This window comes from Trichechus manatus, unplaced genomic scaffold, assembly GCF_000243295.1.
Source record: "Trichechus manatus latirostris isolate Lorelei unplaced genomic scaffold, TriManLat1.0 scaffold00087, whole genome shotgun sequence".
In the NCBI taxonomy this organism is placed as follows: Eukaryota; Metazoa; Chordata; class Mammalia; order Sirenia; family Trichechidae; genus Trichechus; species Trichechus manatus.
The window spans coordinates 11703594-11713669 of NW_004444023.1; the positions used below are offsets into that span (position 1 = coordinate 11703594).

Sequence of the window (10076 nt, forward strand, 5' to 3'; positions counted from 1 at the left end):
ATTAGAGTAGATCTGCCCTCCATAGGGTTTTCAAGGCTGTGACCTTTCACAAGCAGATCACCAAGCCTTACTCTGAGGCACCTCTGGTGTGTGGCGGGGCTGAACCACCAACCTTTAGGTTAGTAATTGAGTGCTTAACCATTTGTACTGCCCAGTGACACCTACCTTTATTATACAGTACAATAAATATTTATTATGCATACAATATATTTGTTGTTGTTCGGTGCCTTTGAGTTAGTTCTGACTCATAGTGACCCCATGTACAACAGAACAAAACGCTGCCTTGTCCTGCACCATCCTCACAATCCTTGCTACGTTTGAGCCCATAGTTTCAGCTACTGTGTCAGTCTATCTCATTGAGGTTCTTCCTCTTTTCACTGTGTGATGTCCTACTCCACGGACTGGTCCCGCCTGATAACATGTCCAAAGTACTTGAGATGAAGTCTTGATATTCTTGCTTATGAGAAGCATCTGTTTGTACTTCTTCCAAGGCAGATTTGTTTGTTCTTCTGGCAGTTCATGGTATATTCAATATTCTTTGCCAATACCACAATTCAAATACATCAATTTTTGTTCAGTCTTCCTTGTTCATTTTTCAGCTTTTGCATGCATATGAGGCGTTTGAAAATACTATGGCTTGAGTCAGGCTCGTCTTAGTCCTCAAAGTGACATGTTTGCTTTATTTATTTATTTATTTTTAACATTTTGAAGAGGTCTTTTGCAGCACATTTACCCAATACAGTACATCGTTTGATTTCTTGACAGCTGCTTCCATAGGTGTTGATTGTGCATCCAAGTAAAATGAAATCCTTGATAACTTCAGTTTTTTCTTCGTTTTCATGTTGTTGCTTATTGGTCCAGTTGTGAGATTTTTTCTTTATTTTGAGGTGTAATCCACACTGAAGACTGTAGTCTTTGACGTTCACCAGTAAGTGCTTCAAGTCCTCTTCACTTTCGGTCAGCAAGGTTATGTCATCTGCATATTGCATGCAGGTTGTTAGTGAGATTTCCTCCATCCCTCATATCCTCCTTCTTCTTCATATCCTCAAGCTTATCGGATTATTTGCTCAGCATTCAGACTGAATAAGTATGGAGAAAAGATATAACCCCATCACACATCCTTCCTGATTTTAAATCACATAATATCCCCTTGTTGTGTTTAAACCATTGCCTCTTGTTCTATAAACACGTTCCACATGAGTACAATTAAATGTGCTGAAATTCCTATTTTTCACAATTTTATCCATAATTTGGTATGATGGACACAGTCCAATGCCTTTGCATAGTCAATAAAACACAGGTAAACATCTTTTTGGTATTCTCTGCTTGCAGCCAAGATCCATCTGACATCAGCAATGATATCCCTTGTTCCACTTCCTCTGCTGAATCCAGCTTTAATTTCTGGTAATTCCCTGTCGATGTACTGCTGCAACCATTTTTTAATTATCTTCAGCAAAATTTTACTCGCATATGATATTAGTGATATTGTTCAATAATTTCTGCATTCCATTGGATCACCTTTGTTTAAATGGGCATAAATATGGATCTTTTCCAGTTGTTTGGTCAGGTGGTTGTCTTCTAGATTTCCTGGAATAGACGAGTGAGCACTCTCAGTGTTGCATTCATTTATTGAGACATCTCAGTTGGTATTCTGTCAGTTCCTGGAGCCTTGTTTTTTGCCATTCCCTTCAGAGCAGCCTGGACTTCTTCCTTCCGTACCATATGGTTTTTGCTCATATGCTGTCTCCTGAAAGGGCTGAACATCCACCAGTTTTTCTTGGTACAGTGACTGTGTACTCCTTCTATCTGTTTTTGATGTTTCCTGCATCACTCTGTATTTTTCCATAGAGTCCTTCAATATTGAAGCTGATTCTTGAATTTTTTCTCAAGTTCTTTCAGCTTGAGAAATGTTGAGCGAGTTCTTACCTTTTGTTTTTCTAACTTCAGGTCTTTGCACATTCATTATAGCACCTTACTATGTCTTCTTGAGCCATCCTTTGAAATCTTCTATTCAGTTCTTTTACTTCATCATTTCTTCCATTGGCTTTAGCTACTCTACCTTCAAGACCAAGTTTCAGAGTCTCTTCTGACATCTATTTTGGTCTTTTCTTTCTTTCTTGTCTTTTTAATGACCTTTTTCTTTCTTCGTGTCTTATGTCCCAGATGTCATCCCACAACTTATCTGGTCTTCGGTCATTAGTGTCCAACACGTCAAATCTATTCTTGAGATGGTCTCTAAATTCAAGTGGGATACTCAAGATCATATTCTGGCTCTTGTGGACTTCTTTTAATTTTCTTCAACTTCAGCTTGAATTTGTATATGAGCAATTAATGGTCTCTTCTGCAGTCTGCCCCTTCCTTATTTTCACTGATGATATTGAAGTTCTTTCTCTACCGTGTCTTTCCACAGATGTAATTGATTTGATTCCTGTGTTTTTCATCTGGTGGATCCACGTGTATAGTTGTGGCGACTTCATCCTTAGAAACACCAGAGGCCATGGCTGTACCCTTTGAAACACCAGAGGTCATGGCCATACCTTTTGAGACTGAGGCAGCTTGGCTTCTTGTGTTCCTTGTCTCTTCAGCTCCTGCTTCTGTTTCCTGTGGCCTCTCAGCCCTCGGGCCTCAAGCCTGCATCTGCCCTGCTGGGGAAGTGTTCCAAAGCTTGGTAGCTTCACCAGTAAGTGTCCTGAGGCACCCCGCTCCACCAGGAAGCCTCCTGCACACAGGCATTCAGCTATCTCACTCTGTGGGTTGGCTCCAGCACCATCTCGCACTGGTCTCCTGGTTCTGCTGCTGTTGGTTCTCTGCCACTGTTGCTTCTCTGCTGTTGCAGGTTCTCTGCTGCTGCTGGTCCTTTGCTGCTGCCACTGCTCTATTCATTCACAGTTTCAAAACTGCTTCCACATTTTAGGTGTCTCTTAGGGCAGCACCCCACTCTCGGTACCAAATTCTGTCTTAGTCATCTAGTGCTGCTACAACAGAAATACCACAAGTGGATGGCTTTAACAAAGAGAAATTTATTTCTTCACAGTAAAGTAGGCTAAAAGTCCAAATTCAGGGCATCAGTTTCAGGGGAAGTCTTTCTCTCTCTGTCTGCCTTTTCATCAATGTTCCTCCAGACTAAGAACTTCTCCACATAGGGACCCCGGGTCCAAAGGACACGCTCTGCTCCTGGCACTGCTTTCTTGGTGGTAAGAGGTCCCCATGTCTCTCTGTTCACTTCTTGTAGATTAAGTCCTGCCTCACTAACACAACTGCCACCTATCCTCCCTCATTAACATCATAGAGGCAGGATTGCAACATATAGGAAAATCACACAATACCAGGAATCACGGCCCAGCCAAATTGATACACACATTTTTTGGGGGACATAATTCAATCCATGACACCGTGTCAATCTATCTCATTGAGGGTCTTCCTCTTTTCACTGAACTTCTACTTTATCAAGTATGATGTCCTTTTCCAAAGATGGGTCCCTCCTGATAACATGTCCAAAATAATTAAGATGACATCTCAACACCCTTGCTTGTAAGGAACATCTGGCTGTACTTCTTCCAAGACAGACTTGTTCGTTCTTCTGGCAGTCTATGATATATTCAATATTCTTTGCCAACACCGTAATTCAAATACATCAATTTTTCTTCAGTCTTCCTCTTTCATTGTTCAGCTTTTGCATGCATAGGAAGCAATTGAAAAACTATGGCTTGGGTCACTTCCACCTTTGTCCTCAAAGTGACATCTTTCTTTTTTAACACTTTCAAGAGGTGTTTTGCAGCATATTTACCCAATGTAGTACATTGTTCAATTTCTTGATTGCTACTTCCATGGGTGTTGATCGTGGATAGAAGTAAAACGAAATCTTTGAAAACTTCAATCTTTTCTTAGTTTATCATTTTATTGCTTATTGCTCTGGTTGTGAGGATTTTTTTTCTTTATTTTGAAGTATAATCCACACTGAAGACTGTAGTCTTTGATATTCATCAGTAAGCGTTTCAAGTCTTCTTCACTTTCAGCAGGCAAGGTTATGTTGTCTGAATATCACAGGTAATTAGTGAATCTTCCTCCCAGTCCTCATGCCACGTTCTTCCTCATATACTCCAGCTTCTTGGATTATTTGCTCAGCATTCAGACTGAATAAGTATGGTGGAAAGACACAGCCTCATCACACATCTTTCCTGATTTTACATCATGTTGTATCCCCTTGTTCTGTTTGAACGACTGCCTCTTGTTCTATGGACAGGTTCCACACAATTAAGTGTTCTGAAATTCCCATTCTTCATAATGTTATCCATAATTCATTATGATGCACACAGTCCGATGTCTTTGCATAGTCAATAAAACACAGGTAAACTACTTTCTGTTATTCTCTGCTTGCAGGCAAGATCCATCTGACATCAGTAATGATATCCCTTGTTCCACATCCTCCACTAAATCCAGGTTTAATTTCTGGTAGTTTCCTGTCGATGTACTGCTGCAACCATTTTTTAATTGTCTTCAGCAAAATTTTGCTTGCATGTGCTATTAATTTTAATATTACAATTACCAGAAATTAGTAATACATCTTTATTGCATGTTTGATCAATTTCAGACTGCAGAAGTTGGTAAAAATCTTCAATTTCTTCATCTTTGGCATTAGTGGTTGTGTGTAAATTTGAATAATAGTCATTTTAACTGGTCTTACTTGTAAGCATATGGATATTATCCTATCACTGACAGCTGTGCTTCCGCATAGATCTGAAACGTTCTTTTTGAAGATGAATGTGATGCCTACCTCTTCAATTTGTTATTTCTGACATAGGAGACTGTATGGTTTTTCCACTGAAAATGACCAATACCATGACATTTTAGCTCATTAACACCTAGGATGTTGACCTTCAAGTGTTCCTTTTCATTTTGGACAATTTCCAGTTTTCCTTGATTCATACTTTGCACATTCCATGTTCTAATTACTAATGGATGTTTGCAGTTGTTTCTTCTCATTTTGAGTCTTGCCACATCAGCAAGTGAAGGTCCAGAAAGCTTGACTCCATCCACGACATTAAGGTTGACTCTACTTGAAAAGGAAGCTCTTCCCCAGTTGTCTTTTGAGTGCTTTCCAACCTGAGGGTCTCATCTTCTGGCACTCTATCTGACAGTGTTCCATTGCTAACCATAAGGTTTTCATTGGCCAATTTTTTTTTAGAAGTAGATCACCAGGTCCTTCTTTCTAGTCTGTCTTAATCTGAAATCTCCACTGAAATTGTCCAACATGGGTTACCCTGCTAATATTTGAAATACCAGTGGAATAGCTTCCAGCATCACAGCAGCATGCAAGCCACCACAGTATGACAAACTGAAAGACAAGTGGTGGGAAATATATATACACATGTATAGTTTAAAACATGCATACATTTATATTATATTTTTGCATAGTACATATAATTATGTTTGGTACATATAACATATTTGACATATGTGTATTACATATTGTATGTAATATAATAAAGTAGGTATACAAATATATATGAGATATTATATATACACTATTAAAAAAACCTGTTGCTGTCGAGTCGATTCTGACTCATAGCTACCCTATAGGACAGAGAAGAACTGCCTCATAGGGTTTCCAAGGAGTGGCTGGTGGATTCCAACTGCCGACCTTTTGGTTAGCAGCCTAAGCTTTTAACCACTGCACCACCAGGACTCCATATATACTTTGAAAAAAACCCGTTGCTGTCAAGTCGTTTCCGACTCAGCGACCCTAAAGGACAGAGCAGAACTGCCCCATAGGGTTTCCAAGGAGCTGCTGGTGAATTTGAACTACCTACCGTTTATCAACCTAGCTGTTAATCACTGTGCCACCAGGGTCATGAATATTCTATAAGAATATATATTTACGGAAAACATATGAGTATATATAGAGTATACGTAAGATATTTACACATATATGATACAAACATATATGATATTTGAACATATTAAATATAATGAATCTACTTATTATTAAAATTCTAGTAAACTTTCTGTCATAATGTATACGTGGTATTACTATTGTGAGGATTGAATATGAGTGTGATTAGAAGATGTTTGCAATGAGCATTGAAAATAAGTCAACACTCAGCCCTGAATAAATGTTTGTAGAAAAGATCAACGAGGGTACAGAGCCTAGGGCAAGCAGAGGTGTCTCTTAGCTTATGTGCTCTTTTGAGGAGTTTAAAAAAATTTTTTTTTCATATATTCAGGAAAAAGCCACATTTCTGTGACTAACTTAAAGGTTGATGGTTTGAATCCACCCAGCAGTGACACAGAAGAAAGGTCTGGCAATCTGATTCTGTAAAGATTACGATGAAGAAGACTACATAGAGTAGTTCTACCCTGTAACACACTAGATCATCATGAGTCAGAATCAACTCAGTGACAAGAAGTTTGGTTTTTTTAATTTGATCTTTGGCTATCTTTTGTTTATCACTTAAATTTTATTGATCACTATCTTTTAAGTCTCTATTATGCACCAAGAATTCCTTATGTCATGTTGGTGTTAAATGGTAAAATAGTACCAAATTAAACATAGTCTCCATAACCATGGAGATCATAGTCCAATAAATGAACCAGATAGTAAACAAGGAGACGAGCAGAAATATATCACTACCCTCATACAATATAACATATTGTAATACTAGGATATTTTGATAATGCTTCTACTACCACATCACATTTGATGATTTGAGGCGTTTTTATGCAGTTTGGACAATGTGTTTGGTGTCATTTGATTTAAAGTATAATCTAAGAAGAGTGAAAATTCACACTTTTATCCCTGGGGACGCTCAATATTAGACTTTAATTTAGAACTCCTGAAATTACTCATCAGAGCCAGGTGGAGTTGTTGACTGGGAAAGCCATGCTACACATAGATTAGAGACACTAAAGTGGGTTCTAACGTGAGTGCCAAACCTAAAATTCCTCTGAATTGTAGGTGTTAATGTATAATTCACATGCTTCTCCCACAGGGCACTCAATGTAAGGTGTTTCAGAATGGAGTGAGGCAGAGATTTATTTAACTAATGAAGACTATTTTCTGGAACAACTCCAAGGAGATTATGTAGTACTTTATAATGTAGCTTGGGCCAATGTTTTCTAATATGCTCACTCAAATGAATCATGTTTTAACTCTTTTCCAAAAACACTGGAAATCAGTGAGCCAGAGAAGTGATCAGTTGTGTCGTTGCCATCAGTAGCTCACTTTGGCCTTGGAGTTGAAGAACGACTTGGGAAATAATTGACTGGGTAGGTGTGAGGTGTAGAATCGTGGTTCTTTCATATTCTTTACACATTCATACCCAGCTGATGTTTCTATCCACTGTGAATGAAACCATTTGGCAACAGATTGGACCCAGCTGGGATCTCCATTGGTGTGGATTGTACTGACGATCTCAATCACCCAATTGGTTCCTGGACAAGGGAGGAAAATAGCGCATCACTTCCTTTGATCTGGATTTTGACCATACCACTCCATCTTAAAGGCATGTTGCTATTTCACCATGATGTCTATGACTGTAAATCCCATTGAGCTTTTCATTCTTCCTATTACTTCTTTCCTTGGTAGCATATAAGTAATTCTTCATTCTTGAAACACCCTGTTCTTTTGATTTCTGTGAGTAGGAAGTTCTTTTGACTTTCTGCTACTCTAGTTTCTACTGCTCAATCTCCTTCCACCTTTCTCGTTCAATAGTCAACATCTGACCCCTAACCATTCACCCAACCCCAGACATCCACCTTGGCTCTCTTGGGTTCCAGCAGGCAATGTGGAGAGAGAATAATCAAGGCAGAATACTTCCATGAACAGTCAAAATCCCATCAGTCATACAAACTATACCATCTTCCATGTCAGTGTATCCACACCCACTCCAGAGATACCTAGAAAGAGAGCAGGAAAGGAACTTGGACTCATAAACATTCTTTTCCTGGTTGCTGTTGCTCATGAATATTTGTCTTGTATGACTGCTTTTGAACTCCCTCCTGAAAGTTATTGCCTGACATATATTGATTAGTTTTATAGTTTTCTATGGCACTTTGTTGTTGTTAGCTGCTCTTGAGTTAGCCTGTTACTCTTGAGGGTCTCATGCAGAATGGAAGGAAATTCCATCCCCAAAGTCAGTTGTGGAATGGATCATTGTGATTCATAGGGTTTTCACTGGCTGATCTTTAGAAGTATATCACGAGGCCTTTCTTCCTAGTCTGTCTTACTCAGGAAGCTCCACTGAAACCTCTTTGGCATCACAGCAACACACAGCCTCCACTGAAAGACATGTGGTGTCTGCATATACGGTGCATTTTCCAAGAATAGAACCCAGGTCTCCCATATGGAAGGCAAAAATTCTACACTAAACTACCATTGCCTCCAGAAAGGTCGTATTGTTTTTGTGGGCCATCAGGTTAATTTTGACCCATAGCAACACTGTATGGCAGATTAGAACTCTAATAGGGTTTCCTAGGCTGTAATCTTCACAGGTGCAGATCATCAGGTCTTTTCTCCCTTGTAGCACTTGCAGGTTCATACTACTGACCTTTCAGTTAGCAGCTAGGCACTTAACTGTTGCACTACCAGGGCTCCTTAGAGAGCCTACTAGTGATCTTTAAGAATACGCTCCTGTCACTTCCCCATTTCAATCCTTTCAGTAAGTTTCCATTGCCTTTGGAATAATTTCCTGATTGCTTAGCATGATTTACAGGTTCCACATGAATTTAACATTTAAACATATCCCACTTCACTTCCTGCTACTCCACACAACAGTCATCCATGTTTTCTCATGTCTTTGAAAATGCCTCAGTATTTTTCAACTCTAGACCTTTATGCATGTAACCAACCCTGCTCTGTTCCCTCTTCACCTAACACTCTCATTGATTTTTAGCATCCAGAATAGATGCTTCTTTCTTTCCACTACTTCTTCAGTAATCTGTCATTACCAGCCCCCACATGATCACCAAAATCTACACTAGTATTCTCTCCTCTTAGACCCTCTTAATCTCTACAATGCCTCAGTGGGCACATCCCTTTAAGTGATAGTTGCCTGTCTTAATCCCTCTCTCAGACGATAAAATCCAGTAGGACTCCACTCTAGTTGCCAAAATGTAGGCAAATGTAAGGCACAGGAAGTCACTCAATTGATAAGCTCATTCCACCAAAACAAACAAACAAAAAAACCCAAACCCAGTGCCCTAGATTTGATTGTGACTCATAGCTACCCTATAGAAAAGAGTAGGACTACCCTATAGGGTTTCCAAGGAGCAGGTCGTGGATTCAAACTTCCAGCCTTTTGGTTAGCAGCCAAACACTTAATCACTGTGCCACCAGGGTGCCCTTCATTCCAAATACTTCCCAAATTTCAGAAACAGCCTCCTTACCTGACTTTGAGTAAGAAAGTGTAATAACATCTTCATCCCTCACCACAAATTCATCTCTGATAGATCTAATATCTTCAATTCTGTATCCCGTGTGGGGGAAAGGAATGCCTTCAAACCACAAATAATCAGAAGCCATCCCAAAAGTCACCTATCAAGCTTGGCGAGGTTGTCCCAGTCTTCTCAACTTTAGAGGCAGTGTCTGTTTTTCTGGTACTGTGAGAGGAACTCTTTTAATAAAGCAAGATCAGGGTGCAAAGAATAGAAAGATTGGGACAGAACTCCCAGTTTACTTAGGGCACAGAGATCACAGCTGTAAATATAGGAGAATGAATTTAGTTTGAATAATCATTAGCTAACAGAGAACTTTCTGGGGCACATGGGTGTACTTGCAGGAGAGTTGGGACCAAGAAAGTCAATGAACAAGCAGAGCAAAGAAATGTCAGCAAACTTTCAAATCGAAAGGAATTTAGAAATCATAAATGTTCTCTTGATGCTCTTTCTGTCCTGTAGTTTTCCCCATTTCTGGAAACTTTTTCCAAGGTGACACAGCTAGTAATTGACCCAGTTGTGAATCAGTCCTATTGCAGAGTATGTCCAAAGCCTATGAAACACCGTGATTCTACTAATAAGAATACATTAGATTCAAATAATATTGGATCTGGAAAAAATGGTTAAGCTGTGTTGACACATCA

The 10076-nt window shown here is 39.3% G+C and overlaps 1 protein-coding gene across 1 annotated transcript in view; it reads right to left on the reverse strand.

Moving 5' to 3' along the window:
- The window catches only part of SULT2A1 (sulfotransferase family 2A member 1), a 67075-nt gene extending 57555 nt beyond the window's left edge, over positions 1-9520 (reverse strand). The window contains exons 1-2 of the mRNA XM_004381919.1: positions 9385-9520; positions 7223-7431 (exon numbers count right to left, since the gene is read on the reverse strand). Coding sequence (XP_004381976.1) covers positions 7223-7431; positions 9385-9520 — 345 coding nt within the window. The remainder of the gene's footprint in view (positions 1-7222; positions 7432-9384) is intronic.
- Positions 9521-10076: the final 556 nt, after the last annotated feature.